Below are 25,192 nucleotides of genomic sequence, written 5' to 3' on the forward strand. Positions count from 1 at the left end.
AAGCTTTCGATAGAGCATGGAGACACTGCATTCTACAAACATTGAAAGAGAATGGAATTGAAGATCACATGCTAGCATTTATAAAGAATTTCCTCAAAAATCGCTCAATTAAAGTTAGAATAAATGGTGTTACAAGTTCACCTAAGAGATTGGACAACGGAATCCCGCAAGGGTCAATTCTTAGTCCAACTCTATTCTTAATCGCTTTCAATAGTATTATGAATGTAATTAAATCACCCATTAAGGCTAGTACTTATGCAGATGACATTGTTGTTTACACTAAATCAAATAACGTAATGACAGCCACAAAAATTATACAAAGTTTCCTAAACCGGCTTCAAAACTGGACGATGAAAACGGGATTTACTTTTTCTAGTGAAAAAACACGATACATTATTTTTAACAAAAATAAAACCCATCTAACAACTAATCTAACATTAAATAATTTACTTTTAGAGCAGTCTAAAGAAACAAACTTTCTAGGTCTAACTTTCGAGAGAACTTTGAATTGGAATTCGCATATAAATAAACTACAGCTTTCCTGTCAAAAAAGACTAAATATCCTCAAAATATTATCCAACAAAATTTGGGGAGCCGACTATAAAATATTAATTAGTCTTTACAAATCTCTCATTAGAAGCAAAATCGATTATGGTTGTATATGTTATGATGCTGCATGCAAAACCACCTTAAAAAAACTAAACAGTATTCAAACTACAGCTTTGAGATTGGCACTAGGTGCATTTAAAACTAGTCCGGCTAGTAGTATGCAGGCTCTAACGGGAGAACCACCATTACATATAAGACGACAGCAACTATCCTTGAACTACATTGCAAAAATATCATCCCAGAAACAGCATCCAGTTTTCTCTCAAATATGCAACCCTGGTCTTCCTCCTAACAAAAAAACAAAAAACTCTACACCCCTCATAGACAGAATCAAGCTCACAAATTTCGATAAGAGTCAACTCAGTGTATCGCTAAATATAAATGCAAACTTTCCCCCATGGACAAACCTCCCATTAACTATTGACTTAACACTAAGTATCCAAAATTAACTACAAATCCCACAATAATTAAACATCTATTTATGGAAATTCTAGACCACTATCCTAAGTATTTGCAAATCTTTACCGACGCTTCTAAAACTCCAAATGGTCACGCTGCTGCCTACTATTCTAGTGAAAATTCTTACAGCATATCAATACCTACACATTGCAGTATTCTTACAGGCGAGACTACAGCTATTCTGGAAGCCCTAATCTTTTTCAAGAAGAGTAAAACGATGAAATGCATTATCATAACAGACTCATTAAATGCATTATTAGGGCTGAAACAAATGTATACCAAAAACCCTATTATGCAAAGAATAAAAAATGAACTAGAAACACTTCGATCATTAGGAAAGGAAGTGGCTTTTATCTGGGTACCTTCACATGCAGGTATATATGGAAATGAAAAAGCAGATGAATTGGCAAACAAAAGTCGAATAACCTCAAACCATACAGCTAAGTTGAAAACATATCCATATACCGACCTGAAGATTCTGGTCAAGGTCCACTGTACTAATACATGGCAAAATCATTGGGGAAAATTATGTAACAAATTAAATGAAATCCACCCAAAAGTAGATGTTGTCCTGGATAATCCCTCCAACAGAAGAAACCAAGTCATTATTAACCGTCTAAGAATTGGCCATACTGCCTTAACACACAAATACTTAATCACAAAAGAACCACCACCAATCTGCTCCAACTGCTTCGACCCACTGACTGTTAAACATATCCTACTTGAGTGTCCCCAATTTCAAAAAGAAAGAAGATCCCATAGAATCACAGACGATGACCTCAAGACAATCCTCACCAAAAAAGTTTCATCAGTGTTAACATATTTAAAAGACATCAAATTGTATAACTCTATATAATGTAATAATTTGTATTGTTATATCCACTAATAACCCTGCGCGGTTGATGTGGTTTTGTGTTTAAATAAAAAAAAATTATTATTATTGTAATAAGAGGTCTGGCACATATTTACAACAAAATGAATATCTTGTACATTGTATGAATCAGAATATATATTTAATATTTAAAGGTTATACATGATATGTACTTTCCCCTTTGTTTTTATTACACATTTTAGCCAGATAGTCAACCTTTCGATAAATCTTAGAATTATATTTTCACTCTAATGGCATATAAAACAACGTAATGTTACTTTACATCCTACCAGACTAAAAACAATGGGAACCTTCTCTGCTTACACCTCCGAGGCTTCTACAATTTGCAAGCCATACGAATGCTGAGACTAAGGAAGATGAGGGAATTTTACAATTTATAATTCACGTCCCAAAGCCCAAATTTATAATTCAAGCCCAAAGGGAACCATTCTAGTTGGAACTTTACCGCGCTGAGCGAATGGGACGTGAATTATAAATTGTAAAATTCCTTCATCTTCCTTAGTCTCAGCATCCATATGACTTGCAAATTGTAGAAGCCTCGGAGGTGTAACCAGAGAAGGTTCCTATTGTTTTTAGTCTGGTGAGATGTACAGTAACATTACGTTGTTTTATATGCCATTAGAGTGAAAACTTTTGCTATCAGTTGCCGCTAGGACATCTGTGCTATTTCGTTCGTTGCAATCCGTGACTGCACGCCGGGGTGTGTTTTGGTTGGATCAGAGAGAGCATCATATGTGCGTCCTGATGAGAGACTAATAAGTTTCGAAACCGGTAGAGGTGCTTGCTGCACTCTCTGATTGGACTAGAATATGATGCGGCTTTTACAACGAAACGCAAAATGGTTATTCATTTTTGAATTATATTTTCGGTACTTACAATTTCTAAAGTGTTTAATTCCTGCACATGAATCGTGCATTACACTTAAACTCCCCATTCTCTTTTCAGGGGTCGCTGTTCCTTACTCTTCTTCGCTACTCATTTCTGTCCATTGTATCTTCTTCACCTAAACCGTCCTTTCTCAAGTTCTCTGCCGCGCAGTCCTTCCAGCTTCTCCTCGGCTTTCTTTACCTCTCTTTCCATCAACTTGTAACTGATCTGTCGTTCATTCCACATAGTTTTTATTTCTACATCTAACGTAACCAAACCATTGCAGTCTTTGTCCGTGAATTGTTTTTAAGACTTTAGTCACAACGGCTCTTTACCTAATCAGGTCGTTCCTATTCCTGTTCCTTCTAATCTTACCCAGCATCCATCGTATTATATACAACAAATGGACATGTTAACAGTATTTATGCATTTTTAATTAATGACAGTGACAATATTATATTAATCTAGAAACATAAAAAACATTAGTAACTAAGGTAGACATTAGTAGCCTTAGATCTTAACTACTAAATATATAACAGTCCTCCGCCCCAATTCCCAACTACAAGATTAGAGGTGCTGACAGCAGCTTATCTAAGTGACGTTTCGAAAGTAGACCATCATCTGTTCGTATTTCATAATGTAAGTAACCTATGCGTCTGATTACCTTTCCAAATACCCATCGTTGATCACTGCAGTACTTTCTAGCCTGAACTCTGTCTCTCAAGGCAAATTCCCCACCAGGTGTAGGCCTGCCTGATGGTAAGGAAGTTGTGTGTTTGCAAGGTTTTCTTAACATTGCATGAAGATTCGTTCTAATTTCTCGTCCGAACATAAGCTTATACGGGGTGAAACCGTTAACACCTGGTGTACGACGTAAACCTGTTCGTACTTTAAGTAGTTTATCAGTTAAGCTATTGCTCCCCCCGCTAAGCTGCGCAGGGTCCTTTTTATAGTTTGTACAGATCGTTCGGCTTGACCGTTCGTTGCTGGGTGATATGGAGCAATAGTTCTATGGGTTATACCGCAATTGGATAGAAATTTGTTAAATCCTGCTGAAACAAATTGTCGGCCGTTGTCAGATACCAGCACATATGGAATTCTGAACGTGGCAAATATTTGTCTTAGCGTTTGTATACACCACGAGCTAGTTGTTACCTTTGTAGATATAATTTCCACCCATTTTGTATACGCATCTACCACAATGAATAGTTGAGAACCACAAATTGGTCCAGCGAAGTCAATATGGATTCTTTCCCGGAGACCTGTAGGCTCTTCCCAGTGATGTAAATGTGTCTTTGCTGGTTCATTTTGTTCTAAACGGCATGATCGACATGCTTACATTTTTTCGTTAATATCTTTATCAATATTTTTCCAGTAGAAATGACTGCGTGCTAGTTGTTTCATCTTTAATATACCAATATGTCCGCGTGCAGTTCGTTAAGAATAAATTTACGAAATTTATGTGATATTACGACCCTTTTTCCTCTTAAAATACAGTCATCTTGTAAAGTAAATTCATTGTTTTTGTATCCATATTGTTTCAGAGATTGACCTGCTCTTAGTGCTTTAAGTATTTTCTATAATTCGATATCATTTTCCGTCTCCTTAGGGATTATATCTGGGCTAATTTCTAATATCTGAATTTGTTGTATTTGGTATAAGCCATGTTCATCTACTTCATATGTATTTGTGTTCTCAACAGGAATCCGCGACAAAAAGTCTGCGTTAGCATTTTTTGTGCTTGTTCTGTACTGTATATCATAATCAAATCCAGATAAAAAATGAGCATAATGAAAGTCTCATTGTACTCAGTTCTGGTAGATTATGGTGGGGATGAAAGATTGATGTTAACGGTTTGTGGTCATCGCACATCTGCCAATTCAATATTTATTTATTTCATTCAGTTACGTCCGCATAAAGGGTCAACATCTTTAGCTATAATGTATAATTTGCTGAAGAAGGTTTGGTTCTTGTAGTTACATTTAACAAAAGCTACTCCAGTAAGTTTGACTACTTGTCCTGTGTTCTTAATATTAAGTCTGTTTTAAAAATTTTCTTTGGAATCTTTAATTGTTTGTACAATTTTAGTGATATAAGAGATAATGTTGCCCCTGTATCAAATTCCATAGTAACTGGCTTATTTTCAATACTAATTGTAATTGTATATTTTCAGATCGTTCATCCTTAACAAGGTTTATTTCGCCGATAGATTCTTCAATTGTATCGCTGGTACAATCATTAATCTGGAGTGCATTGTTTCTTTGTAATCAAACTTTTGCTAAGTGTCCCTCTTTTTGACATTTTTTGCAAGTTCTTTTAATATCCCAATATTCGTTGGATCTATGATGATCTGATTGTCCACATCTGAAACATTTTCCCCTTAAGTCTCTTAATGTTATATTTTCATGTTTTTTCTTGTAAGTACATGATTTTTGAGGGTTTTTTACAGATGTCGACAATTTGTTCACCGTTTCAATTTCATTACGTATGTCTGCAGATATTTTATTGTTTTCTATTTTTCCCATTTCAATTGATGTAGCTATCTGAACTAATTTTGAGAATGTGTGTGTTTCTCTGTCTTGCAGAATTTTTATCCGAATTTCGGTGTCATGCAATCCTCTGATGAACTTTAACGACAAAAATCCGTCTATTGTGGACTTACAACAATTCTGGCATTTGGATTCACAGTTAGAAGCAAGATTCTTAGTTTTGCAGCGTATGTTGCAACAGTTTCATTTTGTCGTTGTAAATGTGTAACAAACTTATGTTGTTGAGCCCACAAACTTGGTATACGATCAATAAAGTCATCAAGTAGTTTAATTAATTCTTCAAAGCTTTTATTTAATGGATCCTCCGGAGACCAAATATTATGTAAAGTATCATAAAGTTGTGGACAGATCGTAGATAATACAAAGTAAATTTTACTTTCCTCATCTGTGATGTAATATTATATTGTATTTAATAATATATTTAATAGGAAAATTACCGTCAATCTCCTTGTAAAGTTGAAAATTAACTTTTGTTAATTGTATCTTATGGTCTATGTTTTGAATTTCCATACTACATATAACATCTTGGTCGTTTGATCCGTTTCTCTTTCGCAAAATTAGGAGTTTGTTCTTTATCATTGTATATTTTTCTTCAAATTCAAATCTTTCTTGTGTTTCTTGTTCTATATCTGCGTCTTCAGTTTTTTTTTGATATCATATTGTATATTTTGAAATTTCTTTATGGTTTCGTCTAACGTCTGTAATCTGGATTCACTTTCTTCGTTTGTGATTTCTCGTTCATGTAAACAATTTTCAGTTTTTGTCAGAGTGCCTCGTAAACAGGCTCGTACTTTTTTTAGCTTTTTAATGTCCATTCTACTAACCTCGTCGCCAATATTATATACAAGAAATGGACATGTTAACAGTATTTATTCATTTATAATTATTGTCAATGACAATATTATATTAATCTAGAAATATAAAAAAATATAAGCAACTAAGGTAGACTAGCCTTAGATTTTAACTACTAAATATATAATACATCGTAACATTTTAATTTCAGCCACGTCAATCTTCTTTATAATCCACATATCTAGGTCTCAACACACTCTTCAATTTCTTCTCTTACAGCCTTTCCCCGATTTTTCGATCAAAGTACTCTCTGATTCTCTTCCAGTTGAACCAACCAGCCTGTATCCCGCTTGAATATTCTCGATCTAGTGTCCCATTTTCCGTTACATAGAAGCCAAAGTATTTAAATCCTCCTAGTCATCCCAGTTTTTCCTCAAGAAATTTTATCTCCCCAACCGTTTCTGTTCTTCCCAACCAAATATACTTTATGTTCGACTTACTAACATTCGCCCATCCGCCCTATTCAATAGCCCTTCTCCAACCCTTCAACTTATTCTCCAACGTTTTTTTGCTCTCCTCTACTAACACGATATCATCAGCAAAGAGCATTGACCAAGAAGCCTCCTCCCTTACCTTTTCTCTCAGTATACCCATAACAAAATTAAACAGCTAGCGACTTAGTGAAGAGCCTTGATGAAAACCACACATCATTGGAAACCTTTCTGTTAATCGGATATAAGTCTTTACTCTAGTGTATGCCCCCCATAAATATCATTTACAAGCCTTACGTACTTCTCAGGAAGTCAGTAACCCACTTCTCTCATATACATATTCATAACTCTTATCTTGGAAGTGTGACGCACGCCTTCTCTATAAATATCAAATGTAGCCTAGCTCTCTTTTCTACTCTTCGTATTTCTCTATCAACTATCTTAAAACAGAAAACGCATCTGTTATCCTCGTCCCTGGCATAAACCCAAACTGTTCTTATCCTATCGATGTGTTTTCCCTTAGCCTTCACTCCACAGTCCTCTCCCAAGTTTTATTTTGTGTGCATAATAATGGTAATGGTAATGGTACATCGGGACAGGGCCCAGTTAGACCTCCTCGGGTCCATTGTATCACACCTATCTTACGGACCAGGTTCATGAGAACCTGATCTTTCGGCGTTTATGGGGCCCAGACTGCATCGAGCTCCCATGCTAGTCCCCCAGAAACCTTATCTCTCTCTTCAGTCCGACCCCCCCCCCCGGAGGGAGTGTAGTGGTCGACGTGATGTCGTGTATTGTTTGTCTCCAAAGATCTCTGTCTCTGGTCATTTCTTTTAACTCATGCCTTCGGCCTTCCACCTTTCCTTGTATAATGAGTCTTTCCATGTTTTCTGTGTTTGCTGTCATAACATGTCCAAAGTATTTTAATTGTTGGAGATGGATTTTACTGGAGAGTCGTTTGCTAACTTTTAGCTCTCTTAAGGTTGAATTATTTGTTCTATGGTCGGTTCAAGGAAATCGTAGCATTCGTCTCCAACAGAACATTTCAATGGCATCTATCTTTCTTCTTTCCGAATTTCTCAGGGTCCAAGATTCATATCCGTAGGTCACAGGTCTGGATCCCGCGTATGAAAAAAAAGTTGATTAATAACAAGCTGAAAATTTGTTAATAGCTTAAGGGTGTCTAGTCGGACAAACTTTGATATATGGGAACACTGGATCAGGTGAAGTTTTAATTGTGGAACAGTTTAAAAATTTGTAACAGTCAGACCACGAAAACGTCACATGTATTTTGTCCGACAGAACTTCCAATTGATTTGTTACCCTTTCATTAAACACTCATGCAAAAATCAGACTGGTATTTATCACCTGTCATAATTCCTGTTATTTGACGTATTCTACATGTTCCACTCATTATAATTTCCATTTAGTGATAAATAGCAGCCTGATTTTTGCATGAGAATTTAATGAAAGGGTAACAAATAAATTGGAAGTTCTGTCGGACAAAATACGTGTGACGTTTTCGTGGTCTGACCGTTCCAAATTTTGAACCTGTTCCACAGTTAAAACTTCCCCTGTTCCAGTGTTCCTATATATCAAAGTTTGTCCGACTAGACACCCTTAAGCTATTAACAAATTTTCAACTTGCTATTAATCAACTTTTTTTTTCATACGCGGGATCCAAACCTATCAGGATTGGGAATATTAAGTAGTTGATCAACCTCAACTTTAACGCTCTTGTTTGACAGTCCTTCCATATTGTGATCATTTTTGCTATGGCGACTTTTGCTAGATCACAATTTATTTTTATATAGTTTTATTTCTTCCTGTAGTGACCCTGTGTGTGTGATTAATGATCCCAGATATAACTATGAGCTCACAACCTCAAACCGATCAATTGTGGCTATGTGGGATGATTGTTATGTAATCTATCCACTATCATGATCTTTGTCTTTGATATGTTTAATTGCAGACCAAATATTTGACTTTCGTTTTCAACCAGTTCTATAAGATCAATCAGCTCTGCTTGACTATTTGCAAGAAGGGCTGTGTCATCTGCGAAACCTAGGTTGTTTATTTTATGACCATTTATTGAGATGCCTTTTTCCCATACTTCAAGTGCTGTTCTCATAATATATGCTCTCCATATATATTGAATAATTGTGGAGATAGTATACATCCCTGTCTGACACCCCGTTCGGGATGAAATTCGTTTGAAAGTGTATCAAGCACTTTAGCTGATCCAGTAGTGTGTTCGTATAGTTCAGTTATAAGCGAAATAAGGTGTTGAGGTACGCCTACTTCTTTTAGTATTGCCATAAGTGTCTCCACTTCACCCTGTCGAACGCTTTACATGTATAAAGCACATGTACAGTAGAATATTGAATTCCCTAGATTTTTCGATTATCTGTCTAATATTCAACATTTATTCTCAAGTACCTCTACCTTTGGAAAATGCAGTTTGCTCTTGTGGAATTTCTCTTTGAAGGACTGTTTTTAGTCTCTCATTGATTATTCATGTAGCATTATTTTACTGATATGTGATATATGAGAAATAGTTCTATAATTGTCGTATTTATGAAAGCTGCCTTTTTTATGAATTGTTGTTATTGAAAATTTTGTCCAGTCTTCAGGCCATTGTTTAGAATGCCATATTTGGTTACAGAGTAGATGAACTAATTTTACGCCAGTTTCTTCTGTGGCTTTGAGCATTTCTGCTGTTATCACATCTGCACCTGGTGCTTTATTATATTTGAGCCTAATGATGGCGAGTCTTACTCCATTTTCAAGTATATCAGGTTCTTCTCCTACCTCGTCAGAGATATGGTTAACAGGTTCTTGGCGTTGATCATCTTTATATAGGTCCCTGCAATACGATCTCCATGTCTCTGCTATATCTTCTCTGTTTGTTCTCAGAGTTCCAGTGTTGTCTTCAATGGCCCAAGTTCTGGCTTTGAAGTCTCTTGTTAAGTAGCGTATTTTTCTAAATAGATCTCTCGGCTGATTATTCTGATCATGTCTCTCAATTTATTTGCATATACTTTGATAGTACAGTTTTTTGTCTGCCTTGCATCTTCGTTTTATTTCTTTATTGAGGTTTCTTAAACTAGCTTTTTCCCTTTCACTATGCACACCACTTTGACAAAGATTTCTTCTATTTTCAATGATTTGAAAGGTTTCATCTCTTATCCAGTGTTTTCGTTTCACAGGATTATTACTCTTTGGATGATCAGTTGGTGTTGTTACACAATGTTCCGTTACGAATAGAGGGCATTATTTTATGTACTTCCTGGAGAAAGTCGCCCTGCTTTCTTAGTTCTATCCTATTTGTCTCTTTTCGTTTGTTGGGCGCTTTAAGTTTAAGCTTTACTTTAGCTACGAGAAGAGTATGATCGGATCCGCATATCGCCCCTGGATATGATCAGACTGTTTGAATTGACGATCTCCAGCGAATATTGGTAAGGATGTAATGGCAGGGGAGCTCAAGCGGGGATTTTTGCAGTTACTCGAGCGCGTCAGATTATCATATGGGGTGAAACCTGGTACCCTGCAGATGTACCTCTACCATATATTGACTCTTAACACAGGGGAGTTCGTTAAGGGGGGCCCGAAAAAAAAATCTATCCTTAAAAAACTCGAAATTGTCAGATTAAGATAAGGTAAGTTAAGTACATGCAAAAGAGTATATTTCAAAAATCTGACGATTTGAGCCGGGCGTAAGGAAATGGGCTAGTCCCAAATTTTCACAAGAAAAAAGCGAATATTTCGCGAAATGAATGACAGATCGAAAAACTAAAAAATATGTGCTCAATATTTTTTAAAAATCTATCGAATGATATCAAACACGACTTCCCACGGAGAGGGGTCGGGGGTAAATTTAATATTTTAAATACGAATCCCGCGATATTTCGCGAAATTAACATCAGATCGAAAAACTGTAAAATAGACTTATTTAATATTTTTAAAAAGTCTATCGAATTTCATCAAACACGACCCCCACGGAGGTGGGGTGGGGGGTTACTTTAAAATCTTAAATAGCAGCCCCCATTTTTTATTGCAGATTTGGATTCCTTACGAAAAATAAGTAACTTTTATTCGAAATATTTTTTCGAATTAGGTATGTTGTAAATAAAAACGATTGTTGGAAGTGGAAAATTAAATTAAAAAATAGTAAGCGCCCACTAAAATGAAAAATGTTACTTAACTTTTTTTGGTTTTAGGACCTACTCTTCACAACCCAATAGGTCACCAAAGCGCTCGAGTGACTGCACATTTAGCATACTTTGCTCCTCTACCATAATCTATTTGATTTCTAGACCTACCTCCAGGACTTTTTCAAGTATAAAGTCGACGTACATAGTGTTTAAATCGAGTATTCATGATAGAATAATTGTTTGTGATAGCAAGCTCGATTAAACGGTGTCCTCTTTCGTTTCTCTGGCCTATGCCGAACTTCCCCAGTACATTTTTTATGTCGTCATTCTGTGTAGTGTTGCCAAGTTTTGCATTGAAGTCGCCACATATTAAAGTAAGCTCTTTATTTGGTATGTTGGCGATTGTCGTTTCCAGTTTTTCGTAGACTTCCTCGATCTTTATGTCATCTGATGTGCTGGTTGGCGCATAAAATTTTATGATATTAAGTTTATGTGGTTTGCCTTCCAGTTTAAGGAGAACTATCCTATCGTTCACAGCTTTAAATTCGACGACAGACTTTTGTAATCTTGGTGAGACCAGAATGGCAACACCTGTATTATAGTTCTGGGTCTCAGCGCCAGAGAAGTAAATATAATTGAAATTATGTGTTCTGAAATGGCCCTCTCCTAACCAATGAGTTTCAGCTAGTCCAGAGATTTCTATATTGTATCTTGCTAGCTCGTTTTTAATAATTGCTAGCTTACCTGTGATCGTTTTTAGACCTTGTACGTTCCATATACCGACCTTCAATATCTGTCTGAGTTTCAGTTTTTCTATTGGTAGACCAGTAGCTGTCGATGAATATTCGAAAGAAGGTGCTGAAATGTTATGTGTGGTCTATCCTATTGTATGGTTGTGAGACATGGACGTTAAAAACCACAATGCTAAACAAAATAGAAGCATTCGAATTGTGGTGCTATTGACGAATCCTAAAGATATCGTGGGTTTCGCACACTTCCAATGAAGATGTTCTTCCAATGATGAATTCGGAACGTCTGCTCATAAGCATCATAAAGAGGAGAAAAACAGAATACTTCGGCCATATAATTAGAGGACCTAAATACCATCTGCTTCGCCTTATAATACAAGGAAAAGTGGAGGGAAAGAGATGGATTGGTCGAAAGAAACTTTCATGGCTGCGTAATATTAGACAATGGTGTGGCTGCACAGTAGAAGAATTATTTCGCGCAGCAGCCGATAGAGAGAGATTTCAGGAAATTGTAAACATGATGGCGGCCAACGTCTGAATACAGTCACGGCACCTAAAGAAGAAGAAGACCAGCAGCTGAATTTCCACAAGATGCCTGGTCATTAAAATTTGCGTGGCAGGTGGCCAATTTTGCACTACTTGACCCGGACTCAAGGTAGCGCCGGTCGTCAACCGGGCTGCGTGACAACATCCGAGGCATTTCTTTCGACGACATCACGCATAACTTTCTTGGAAATGATTATGCAATGGTTTCCCCTGCCCGTTGTATCGCAGTATCACAAACTTTCTACTGGTACAGCTCCGCTTGTGAAAATCCAATGATAAGAAACATAAGAAACCTTATGGCCTCACAGAAAGCCACAAGTCTCTTAAAAGACAACTCCCTTACCTGGCTCGGCTGCATAGATGCCGATCCCAGGATCTGCCACCTCTGATAGGCCAATGCCGGGCACTCTCAGAGGACATGTGAGGAGGTTTCCTCCTCATCATTACAAGGCACTGTGAGCCATTCGCCAGTCCAAGCAGATGAAGGTGCCGTCGGAGTCTACAATGGCCGGTGAGTATACTGACCACCAGGGAACATCTTCTACGATCCAGAAGAAGCAGTTGGGCTGTAAGACTTTTGGATGGCCCCACCGTGTGGAGCCTGGGCTGTCTCATACATAAGAGAGTAATCGCGAAATTTTGGATCAATTTTTTTAAAAGCATTCATTTTTTTTTCGAATCCTGAAAAAAATAATATATATTTTTGAAAAATTTAAACGCAGAATGAAAGATTACATTATTACCGAAGGCAGAAAGTCCCTTAGAATAAACAAAAAGTTTCTTTTGAGTAAGTTGTTTTAAATTAAAAATCATACTATATTTCCTCTTCTTTTTCACCCCTGTAACTTATTCAAACACACATTATAGAAATTTACGGGGCCTCTCTCCTCTCGGTAATATTGTAATCTTCCATTCTGCGTTTAAATTTTAAAAAAATTCTTATTAGTTTTCTCAGGATTCGAAAAATGAATGAATTTAAAAATCATTGCGCCTATGCTCTTTTATCTTTATTCAATATTACCATCACACACTATCTCCCCATGCATTGGGCATCCTTTCTTCCTCATACATAATATTATACTACTCATCGGCTACAAAATATCAACCAGTTCCTTTCCTAGAGCTTTTGAAATCTCCACAGGTAATCCATCAGATCCTACTGCCTTACCAGTCTACTCTTCTTTAACACCTTAACAACCTCGTCCGTCAGTATTTCTGATATTACATTCTCATTGAATTCTCATTAGCTATTTTCTTGTTTTCGATAGAACAGTAAGATCATCAGCCAAGGCAAGATATTTATGCTCATTGTTGAAGATGTATCCGGTCGTTTTGATTCAGTTATTTCTGATGATTGCTTCCAATACCAAATTAAAAAGCACCGTGGATAATGGATCTCCTTTCCCAAGACCTCTGTTTACTTCTTATTTATACGATTAGAATCCTCTCAATAATGATTTCGGATGCTATTCAGAGTCATTCTTACTAATCTAAACACTTGTGCGGATATGTCCAAAGAGATCAGTGCTTCATACATTTGATCCCGTGTTATCCTATTATGGGCCTGTTTAAAATCTACGAATAACACATGAAGTGTTACCCTATGTCCATAGCAGGATTTCTACTAGTGTTCGGACATATTCACATCTCTGTCTTATAAAATTCTGTAATTCTTAAAATTGCAATACTACTATAACGAAAGTTGAAAAATATTTTTGGAATGTGTTTTGGTATTACAAAATTTTTTGAAAGACTTCATGATTTTAAGCTTTGGTATCTTATCAGACCCCAATCCAATCAAAGTAATAAATAAATCAACTAGCTCTTATAAGGGAGGAAGGAAAGGTATAACAAGAAAAAACAAAACTAATGCGTTAGGCTTTTCTTGCTTCCCAAATAAAACAAATTATAAACAAATCAGTTTAAATAAAAATGGCATACATCTCCTATGGACTAATAATTTTGATGTATTATTAGTTAAAAATTATATTACAAATTATAATATATCTTTACAGTAATTATTGACATAAAAAATGCTTATTATTTTATAAAAGCTTCCTTTAAACAGTATAATCAACAAGCAGTAGTGTTTTTTTTCCGTTTTTGAAATACTAACAATTATAGAACTGCCAGGTTAAACTGAAAATACTAGAGGTAATCTAAATCCTTTTTGGATGTCACGATTTTGTAATAATAATTTACTACTGAAAATAGATTATTTTGATTCACTAACTTGCAATAATTGATATTATGCATATAATATATATCAACTCTTTTATTTTTATACATTATTTATCTAACAATAAAACAATGAAAACTTTTGTTTTGAATACTCCCAAAAAACGCTCTGGCCCAGAATGAAAATTTTGTGAACTTGCTTGGCGCTGAAGGTGTTAAGACTTTTATTGTGAATGTAAATAATTTGAAACTGTTCATTAAAATAATGATTATGATCTAGAAGGTGAAGTGCTTACGTAGAATCTGTAGAATCTTCTTCTATCCGTTTGTCAAAAGTTCTGCCAGTTTGACCGGTGTAAGTTTTTTGAACAGTCATCACATGTTAGTTTGTAAACACCACTCTGTAATTGCTTTTTCTTTCTGCTCTTATTGTTTTTAATGTATTTGCTGAAGTTGCTGTTAGTTCTGAAACCTGGTGTTATTCCTTTCTTTTTTATGAATTTGTCTATTTTTGTTCATATCTTGCGTGTATATGTGATAAAGCAGAAAGTACTAGGTTTTTTCTATGGTTATGGAAATATTAATTTCAGGGCTCTGAATGACTATGGAGTTTTTGGTTTAAAATTTTGTTAATTGTTTGTTCGTTGTAGCCATTGTTTTCTGCTATTTGTTTAATGATGTTCAGTTCTATCTGGAAGTTATTTTTTGACATGGGAATTTCTGTTGATTTATAACAGATCTATAGAAAAGGGTTAATCAGTTGATCTATAGAAAAATAGCTTCTACGTACGCACTTTACCTTCTAGATCATAATCATTCTTTTAGTGAACAGTTTCAAATTATTTATATTCACACTAAAGACCTTAGGCTAACTTTTTTCGAATTTGTGGAAATTAGTCCAGTCGGGTTAGACGAATAACAGGCCTAACCTTGCATTAGGAGCTGCCCCAAATTTTATTTTTTTAATCTTTAGGGGGCGTCAATAGTAGTGTAAATTTAAAATCTCGACTAAATTCCGCCATTGCGTTAGCCGCCATATTGATTTTAAACGAGAACGGTTTTTGCTCAATATCTCCGCCATTTTCAACTTTTCGACAAAAAGTATAACAACCAAAATTGTTGAAAGTGTAATTTTCTATCATTATTATTTTTACAATTTTTTCGTGCCATCGATATTTTCCGAGTTATAGCGGAAAATAGTGACAGTTATATATAAATAGAGCATAATTATTGAATTATCTCGTTTATTGTTAGTTCTACTACAAAATGTTCCTACACAAAAATAGAGAGAATTGAATTCTACACAATTTTAGTTTCTTTCATTTTTTTTCTAAAGTTAATATTTAAGGTAGTATGTATGCGATAATGGCGCGAGCGTGAGACCTGATTGCTTTTGTAGCAATTGTTTTTGTTCAATATCTACGTCATTTTCAACTTAAATTGTTCCAAATATGATTTCCTACAATTTCTTTTTAACAATTTTTTTCATGCGGTTGATATTTTCCGAGTTAAGTTGGAAAATAGTAAAAAGTGGTGGGGGGAGCATAATTACTGAATTAAATCTTTTTTCCGAGCTGCCCCAAATTTTATAATTCTATTCTTTAGGGGAGATCAATAGTAGTGTAAATTTAAAATCTCGACTGAATTCCGCGGTTGCATTAGCCGCCATATTGATTTTAAAGGAGAACTGTTGTTTCTTAATATCGCCGCCATTTTCAACTTTTCGACAAAAACGGTAGGAACTAAAATTGTTGGAAACGCAATTTCCTATAATTTCTTTTCCATAATTTTTTTATGCGAACAATATTATCCGAGTTAAGGAGGAAAATAATGGAAGCGGAGGGGAAGCATAATTATTGAATTGTCTCATTTAGTATTAACTTTACGAGATAATTGTACATAAACAAAAATAAAGAGAACTATATTTTATACAATTTTTGAAACTTCCAATGAAACACCAACCAAACTAAGTACATAAAAGAGAAATAATAACTTATATGCATTAAGTTTACTTAATTTTATTAACTAGCGGGTTTTATTGGTTGAATTTGTCTGTCGATAATTACGTTTCATGTCAGCTAACATATCTTAATATTTCAACAATTTTTTTTTTATTTTGGACCCCGTTGGGGGGAATTTTCCCATTTCCCCCTCCCTCTTAGACCCGCCACTGGTTCTCTCGAAAAATTGTAGTAAATCGTAATTGCAACAATTTCAGTCCTTACACTTTTTGTCGAAAAGTTGAAAATGGGGAAGATATTGAACAAAAACAATTGCTTTAAAATCGATCGGGTCTTACGCTCGCGCTTTTTCCGCATACGCACTACCTTAAATATTGATTTTATCAAAAAAATGAAAGAGATCAAAATTGTACAAAATTTAATTCTCTTCATTTTTGTATAGGTCAAAATTTGTTGTAAAAGTAATAACAAATGAGATAATTCAATAAATCAATAATTATGCTTTAACTGTCACTGTTTTTCCCCATAACTCGGAAAATATGGACCGCACGAAAAAAATTATAATAAACGAAATTATAGAAAATCGCATTTTCAACAATTTCAGTTTATATATTTTTTGTCGAAAAGTTGAAAATGGCGGAGATATTGAGCAAAAACGATTCTCGTTTAAAATCAAGATGGCGGCTAACGCAACTGTCAAATTCAGTCGAGATTTTAAATTTATACTACTATTGACCCCCCTAAAGATTAGAAAAATAAAATTTGGGGCAGCTCCTAATGCAAGGTCAAATGGTATCCCGACTGGGGTAAATTAATAAATTAGAAAGCACAGATATTATAATTCTGAATTACCAACTTGAGACAAACAGCACCCCACTCCTCAACCTATTTAGTGAGAGACTTTAAAATGCAGACACATAGTAAAATAAATCACTTGAGAAAGGCACTCTGTCGAAACAGCTGTAGGGACATAGTTAGAATAAATTTTGTGGAAGGATAGAATAGAAAAGATTTCAGTGATTTATTTTTAGATAAAATGAACTTCCATCAAGTAACTGTCGAATCCATCATACATATTTATTGTTGCTGCTAAACGATAGTTTTAGATCAGTCCACCTCTTACTTCTTTAACAGGATTGTAAAAAACAATAATTTCTGTGATATACGTTGTGCACTAATATTTGTTGTTATACTTTGGTCATTAACGTGATCATCTGTAAAAGCGACAAATTAGTACAGAATCAAACTAACTTAATATCTAAGTGGAATCCAAATGCCGGAATGTTCGTCTCTTCTAAAGTAATGGGGGCGATTGTCTCTAAAGACGGTTACAGCAGGAAACTGGTTTTCTTGGATATATTTCAATGTTGCTCTTACCTAAAACATAATAAAAGTTATTTTTACACATTTAAATGCTTTAAAGCAGCGGTGCTCAAAAGGTCGATCGCGATCGACCGGTCGATCGGCAAAGTTTTTGAAGTCGATCGTTTCACTTCAAAAACTTTGCCGATCGCGGAGCTGCAAGCAGTTCATAGCAAGTTTGAAAGACGCTTAGCTGATTTTAAAAGACTGGCAGATATCGTAACATTCATGTGTAATCCATTTTCTTGTGAATACGTGGAAAAATTTGTCACTGAAATATCCATTACTTTCAATACGGAGATCATTTCCGTCCAAAATGAGATAGTGAAAATAATTTTGGATATACCTATACCTTCAGTACAGAGCGACCAATACGACATTTTGATCTTTTATATCGTCTGACAAATATTCATGTTTGAGGCAAGTACCTATATCTGCAACTCACAGCATTCTTTGCATCAACGTACATGTGTGAGTCTGCATTTTCCCAAATATAGGTAGTGAAATTAAAGTATCGTAATCGGCTGACCAGTAGAAGGTACAGTCAACGCCAGCAAAATTAAATGAACTATAGCCCACTCCTCAACACAAATAGTTGCATATGCAGATGATATAGTTCTTATGGGAAGAGACAAGGAAAGATTAAAAGAAGCAGTAACAATCCTGGCAAAGGAAGCACAGAAAAGAGGTCTAGAAATTAACGAAGGAAAAACAAAATATCTACTCTACTCTAGAAGAGAAGATAACAAGATGAGATAAATCAAAACAGACACTTTTGAAAGAATTCAACAATTCAAATATTTGGGAGTAGTAGTAAATGGCCAAAATAAGAGAAGTAAAGAAGTAACGGAGCGAATACTAGCTTATCAAGAAGGACAAGAACTTATCCAGATATACAAAACTGAAAATATACAGGGTTGCAATCAGACCAGTAGTTACGTACACAGCTGAGACAATGTGCCTCACGGCAACAGATGAAGAAAAATTAAGAATATTCGAAAGGAAAATCCTCAGACCGATTATGGGCCCGATAAGAATGGACAACGGAGAAATGAGAAGAAGAATGAACCATGAACTAAGAGACATAATGAAGGAAGAAGATATAGTTAGATTTATTAATGAGATGAAGAGACTGAGATGGCTGGGACACATACAGAGAAGGAAAAACCACCTACTGATTAAGAAGATCACCAGATGGAAACCAGAAACTGAAAGACCAAGGGGAAAACTCAGAGAGAGATGGGAGGACTAGGTCATGAGAGATATCAAAATTCCGAAAGTGAGAAACTGGGGGGAACTATGCACATATCAAAATGAATAGAAGAAAATTGTAACGAAAGCCAAGTCATACAACAAACTTTGATAACACATAAGTTGAATGCGGAGTGATTCATCGCAATAAGCGAATCAGTGAGCTCTTAGTAAGAGCGGCAAACATTCCATCCGGAATGAAAAGTCCTGATGATAAATCGGCTGATGAACAGCTCTCATCATGCTTACATTTGGTACTCGGTAATTACGTACCATCATATGAAAAAACTTGTGGAGGATATGCAGTGCCATGCATCAACATTCAAATACAATTAAGATGAAAAACATGACTTTAATTATAACTATCTGTAGTTACAACTTTTTATCAAACTGAAACGTGCAATAAAGTTTTTTATTTTCAAAATTGTTTTTTTTTACTGGCAGTGGATGGCTGGACGCTTGCAGTTTATGTGGTAGATTCCACGCAGTGTAAGCCTGAGCACCACTGCTTTAAAGTAACAGTAAAACTGATAAAATGTTAATTATTATTAGGCTTGCAATGTCGGAACGCCACGCCGGTCCGGAGTAAGAATGATGTAGGACAGGTGTCACCAATTAGAATCCCTGAGAGTCCGTTTCAACAACCTGTGACACTGCCGAGGTCCGGATTTAATGCTACATGTGTCTGGTTGTTCTAATTCGGTTTCTTTGCGGATCTTTGTTAAAAATTATCCCCTATAAACAAATCAGAAGGGTGCCGTGCAAAATTTTTGGGCAGAAGCTGTTTAACAATTTTTTTTTGACATATCCAAAACATCACCTTTTTGTCCACGAAAATATGTTTTCAGAATTTTCGAGTCATCCTGACAAAAAAGATCTTGTCATTTTTCTCAAAATTTGATAGATTTCCACTTTTAAACGATTTAAAATCTGAAAAATGCGAAATAGTTATTTTCCAAACTTGTGCGGAAAGTGATACTTTCACGCACGAGACTGCCGTTGACCCGAACGACGCGATAGCGGAATTCGGGCATGCAGTCGAGTGCGGGGAAGACACTTTCTGCATGAGTTAGGAACAATATTTGTTCTAATATCTGTACGTTTTGAAAAAAGCCACAAAAAATAGAGTCACTTGCCTTCGGCTCGTGAAACTAAAAATGTCAAAGTGTCACTCGGGAAAAATTCAATAATTTTAGAGCTCTTGTGCAATTACTACTGAAAATAATGCGACAGTTTTTCGAAAATTTGTTTTCTGGCAATAGACACGAGAGCCCATAGGGCTTGAGTGGCTATTGCCCAATGACAACAAATTTGAGTAAAATTGAAGCATTATTTTCTTATTTATTCTTACTGTCGTGTGATATTCGTAAGATTATTTTTTAATGCGTATATTATGGATATTTTCTTGAATGTGACAGTTGTCAAAACTAGGAAACTGGTTGCCATTAAACAGAAACAATCTAGTTAAAAAATTCTACCGGTAATTTTCTACAGTAGATAATTATCAGTATAATTTTAGTCTGATTGGACAGAACTAAACACGTGATCAAATATCTTACTATACGATTGGAAGTTAAAATCATCAAAAATTTATCGATTTAATTTAGATTTATGTAGCTTTCTATTGGCCATAATCTCCTATGAATGAAATAATCGCGCTAATTTAATTGAAACATGAATATTATAAGATAAATTTTAAATAAATTAGTACATAATATCTAAATATTAGTTTATTGCATGTATTATAATATATTATAATGCTAAATTACTACAAGGTATTTTACTTTCCCGCACCACGTGCGGGAAAATTTACTTTAACGCACGCCGTGCGGGAAAGTGCAACTCTCGGAAACGAAATGCGTGCGTGAAAGTGGCTCTTTTAGCACATCGGTAGAAAAATAAGCATTTTCGACGTTTGAAAACTCATGTGTAAATTTTTATTTTTGCGGTTGTCAAGTGCCTAAATTGAAGTTTAAACATTCAATTTCAAGATTCTGATAAGTATTCATTATTTCAATTTAGACCGTTGATTTTATTAGATTATGTAATTAGCACATTGACAATAATTAATTGAATAAATAAATAAATTATTAAAAAAAAACTATGTTAATAATAAATTATAAAATTTTAATAAATGTCAAATATTTTTTAAGAATTTTTCGCATAATTACGTATAATACGTATCGACAGAGGCGCACCATAAAGTGCCGCGGCGGCTTGAAAGTCGAGTAGAGCAACGGTCTATATTGAAATAAACCACGACTACGTATAAGAATATTGAAATTGAATGTATAAACTTCAATTGAGGTACTTGGCAACCTGAAATCTAATAATTTACATATGTATGAGTTTTCAAGCCTTGAAAATGCGTATTTTATAATAAAGTTCATTCTTGATAAAGCGGCTTCAATAAGTTGAGCCAAACATTGTACACAATCTCATGGCCAAACATTTTTAAAATTGCCAAATACTTTATTCTCAATTTAATGGCGGTCAGCACAAAATTAGCCTACGGTCCGGATGCGGACCGCTGTCCGCCAATTGGTGACCACTGATGTAGGTAACTGCAAAAAGCCAAAATTCTCGGGAGAGCAAGAAATAATCTTTAAATTTTTAAAATAGGGATTAAATGAGAAGTAATCATCCAGGAGCATCTGTATGGCGTTTATTTATTCTTACAATGATGGCTTTTATTTTTATCCCTATTAGTTCGAATTTTATTATCTTAATTTAATCACCCCTTTTTCAACCCTTTTTACAGTTGCGTCAATTTTCATCTAAAAATTTTTAAATATTTAAAATAGTAAAAATTAAATAAAAAGTATCCGTCCGGAGCATCGGTATAACGTTTATTCTTAAAATGATGGCATTTAGTTTCATCCCTATTAGTTCGAATTTCAATATTTTAATTTATTCCCCCTTTTCAACCCTATCTACAGTTGCGTAATTCTTGTTCTTAAAATTTTTCTGTACAAAAAAACTAGTTTTTAATATTTAGTATGTTGTTTATTCTTACAGCGATGGCTCTTATTTTCATCCCTATTGGTCCGAATTTCATTATCTTAATTTAGTCCCCCCATTTTCAACTCTATTTACAGTTGCGTCATTATTCATCTGAAACAAGGTCTAAAATGGTGCGTATTTCAATAACGACGCAACTGCTCTGTAGTGGCTCAGTACATAGTTACAGTTTTGTCGCTTTTGTATCATCTGTACACAGTATTTTAGAAGTTAATTACGCAATAAACAGGAATTGACAAAATTTGCAGTTACGTCATTCTTATGCCGAACCGGTGGGAAAATTTGAGTATTACAAATACAGGGTTGGGATAAAATACGAAACCAACTGAATATCGTTGAAACGAAAAAGACGCCACTCATGAAATTTTGCATCCAAGTATAACCACCGAAAACGCATCTGACGCCATAATTTTTGTTACTCCCCTACTACCGGTTTCACCAGATATAATCTTAACTAAGTAAATTTAAATGGGACCCTGTACATTTTTGTAGATTTTCACAACACTTTTTATTTTTAATTCATACGTACCAAAATTGGTAAAAAAATGTGTGAAAACGAGAAATAAATTACTTTATATGTAAAAAATCGGTTAAATCCACTTAAACCATTGAGAATAATAATTAAAAAAAACTCTTCACATTTTCAAAATTCTGGCAAAATTTCACATCCTTACAATATGTAAGCCAAATAATTTATTTTTGTAGCCTAATAGCGGTAAACTCACGTCTGATTTTTTTATTGTATTGAAATAATGTGTTATAAACGAGTGGGTAGATACCATTTATACGGTATGCAAAACCTTTGTTTAGATTTAAAACAATTTTTTGGCAAGATACAAACCAGTACACCTCTTTTACTTCTAGTACAAAGCACTTATTCTGGTTAAAATATTCTTACTTGTACCTACGTGAAAATTGAAAGATTATCAAGCTCTTTGTAGAATTACAATTTATTTAATAGTTTTTTTAGGAAACACATCCAAACATCAGTAAGTGATATAAGGCGTTTTCCGCAAATCGCCAGGAAATTTTGACATTCCTGTCAAAATTTCTTGAAGAAACAGTCAGGACTTCCTTACTGTAAGGAAATGTCATTTCCTTACTGTAAGGAAATGATATTTCCGTACAGTTGTTAGTGTTCTACATAAATGATAGAAAACACATTGCTATTAAAACCTTGTAAATTACCTTAATCATTAAATTTTCTTTATCTGGAGCTTCCTGGATAAATTTTTCAATTTCTTCCTTCGTTAAAATCTTAGATTTCTTTGCCCTATAACCTTGAGCTTGCCGTTTCAATAAAGAACGAAGTTTTGAGTATGTAGATATATCTACATTGTGTTTAAGTGCAAGGGTTGACTTCAGCATTGAATAATTGGCCCATAATGTTGAAGATTTCATCTTTAAACAAAGGTCTAGGAAGTATGCCATTACAACATTTTCTGAGAAAGAACTCGTATTTTTACTCATGCGATAATCCATAAAACGTCTGTATGCATTTTCGTACTTTTCTCTTGATTTCTTTGGCAATAATTCTAATGAAGCAGTATTCACTGCCTCAACCAGCTCTGGAGGAGTCCCAGGAATGGAAATTTCATCATCACTTATCATTTTACTTTCGAGAACACCAGCAATTAAATTTATAAGCGTCAAGTTTGACAATTCAACCTCAATACGTTTCCATAGTAACCCAAGTAATTTTATTAGGAATTTCAAAGCACCATTTATTTGGGAATAAAATTATCGCGTTTTTTTTAAATCAATCAATATCTGTCGAATTTTAAACGATTTGCGGAAAAATAGTATGTTTACCTCGTAGGAAAAGCCACATTCCTGGACTCTGTGTTGCTAAGTCTCGGCTTGCGCCTCGACTTTGCAAACTTCACAGTACTCCAGGAATGTTAAGCTTTTCCTACCCGGTAAACAATGTACTATTTTTCAACAAAAAAAAAATTGTAACTAACTCGAAAAAGAAGCATTTTTTTTTTAAATTACCAAGAAAGAAAAAGTATTTATTTCAATGAGATACCTACGCCTAAAAAATCTCATTCAAACCGATTCAAAAAATTGTTTTTTGCTTATAAGTTATTTGATAATAACAATAATTTCTGACCTACTTGATTTTTTTTTAAATACATTTGTTCTTTGAAAAATATATAGAATTGCATAGAAGAGGTTTGTTGTGGTAAAAATATGAAAAAACATAGTCGGTATATTCATTTTCGAACCGCCTTTTTAGAGGACAATTGCTCGCCTATTATAGTGCCTGGATTTGTGCATAATTTTGGAAAGCTGTAAACAATAAGCAGAGCGGTGGTTTAAAAACATTATTTAATTTGGGCGTAAAGCGGTTCTGATAAAATACAAAATTTTCAACAACCTTTATAAGAGAGGATTATGTATAATTTACCATCATTTTTAAGGGGCCGCTAGGATAAAAAAGGGACTATTCCTGTGAAAAACTATTCTAAATAGGAAATAAGCCACAATTTAACTAAAAAATGATTTTATTAACGTTTCGATGTCCATATCGACGTCGTTGTCAAAATAAAACGACGTCCGAATTGGACGTCGAAACGTCATTAAAATCATTTTCTTTAGTTAAATTGTGGCCTAATTCTCATTTAGAATAGTTAATTACAAAAATACCCCAAATAAATAATTTCAGAACAATATTCCTGTGAACGTTCTATACACCCGGAAATGTGAAATGGCTTTGGCTCCATATTTATCCACAGAATATTTATTTTGTAGACATGTAGACTTTAGAGCCATTAATGCAGATTACCTGTCTGAGGTAACAAATATTTTGGCCGAATTGATAGATTCTGGTTCCTGTGATGTCTGTCATTTTGTTTTGTGCTCGCCTCGTTTGTATTTAATTTAAGTCTTAAATATTGTTTGACAAATATAATTTCGGTAGATATCTTTATGGATTACGTTGTTTCAACCCTTAGGATTTTGAACTGCTCGGTCTTAGGGCCGGATATTTTCTGCTAGGTCCATGTTAGCCTGAATGTACTTTCTAGAGCAGGATACAACCTAGTCGTGATTCCTACACCTACGACTTACGAGTCTTTATACTTTTTGCAACTCTATTATTTCCTTTTGCTTTCTTTTCACAAAAATGTGTTCTAAAGAGGATAACTAAAGATACTTAACCTCCTGTGAGAATTATGATGTTGTTTCATCTACGTTAGGTGCTTGAATCGTTAGTTTCTTTTAATTTGTCAATAAAACTGATGTCGGTTTTATTTACTGAAAGGCCTTCTTTCGAATACAGGGAAAATATTAAGGTACTTGCTTGTGAA

The 25,192-nt window shown here is 34.7% G+C and overlaps 1 protein-coding gene across 2 annotated transcripts in view; it reads right to left on the reverse strand.

The window, feature by feature from the left end:
* Window positions 1-13,975: 13,975 nt before the first annotated feature.
* The window catches only part of LOC114334214 (protein N-terminal asparagine amidohydrolase), a 268,207-nt gene continuing 256,990 nt past the window's right edge, over window positions 13,976-25,192 (reverse strand). For both annotated transcript variants that reach the window (XM_050652704.1, XM_028284249.2), the window contains exon 7: window positions 13,976-17,624. In XM_050652704.1, coding sequence (XP_050508661.1) covers window positions 17,499-17,624 — 126 coding nt within the window. In that variant the 3' untranslated portion in view covers window positions 13,976-17,498. The remainder of the gene's footprint in view (window positions 17,625-25,192) is intronic.

The sequence above is a fragment of the Diabrotica virgifera genome, chromosome 6 (genome assembly GCF_917563875.1).
Source record: "Diabrotica virgifera virgifera chromosome 6, PGI_DIABVI_V3a".
NCBI classification, from domain to species: Eukaryota; Metazoa; Arthropoda; class Insecta; order Coleoptera; family Chrysomelidae; genus Diabrotica; species Diabrotica virgifera.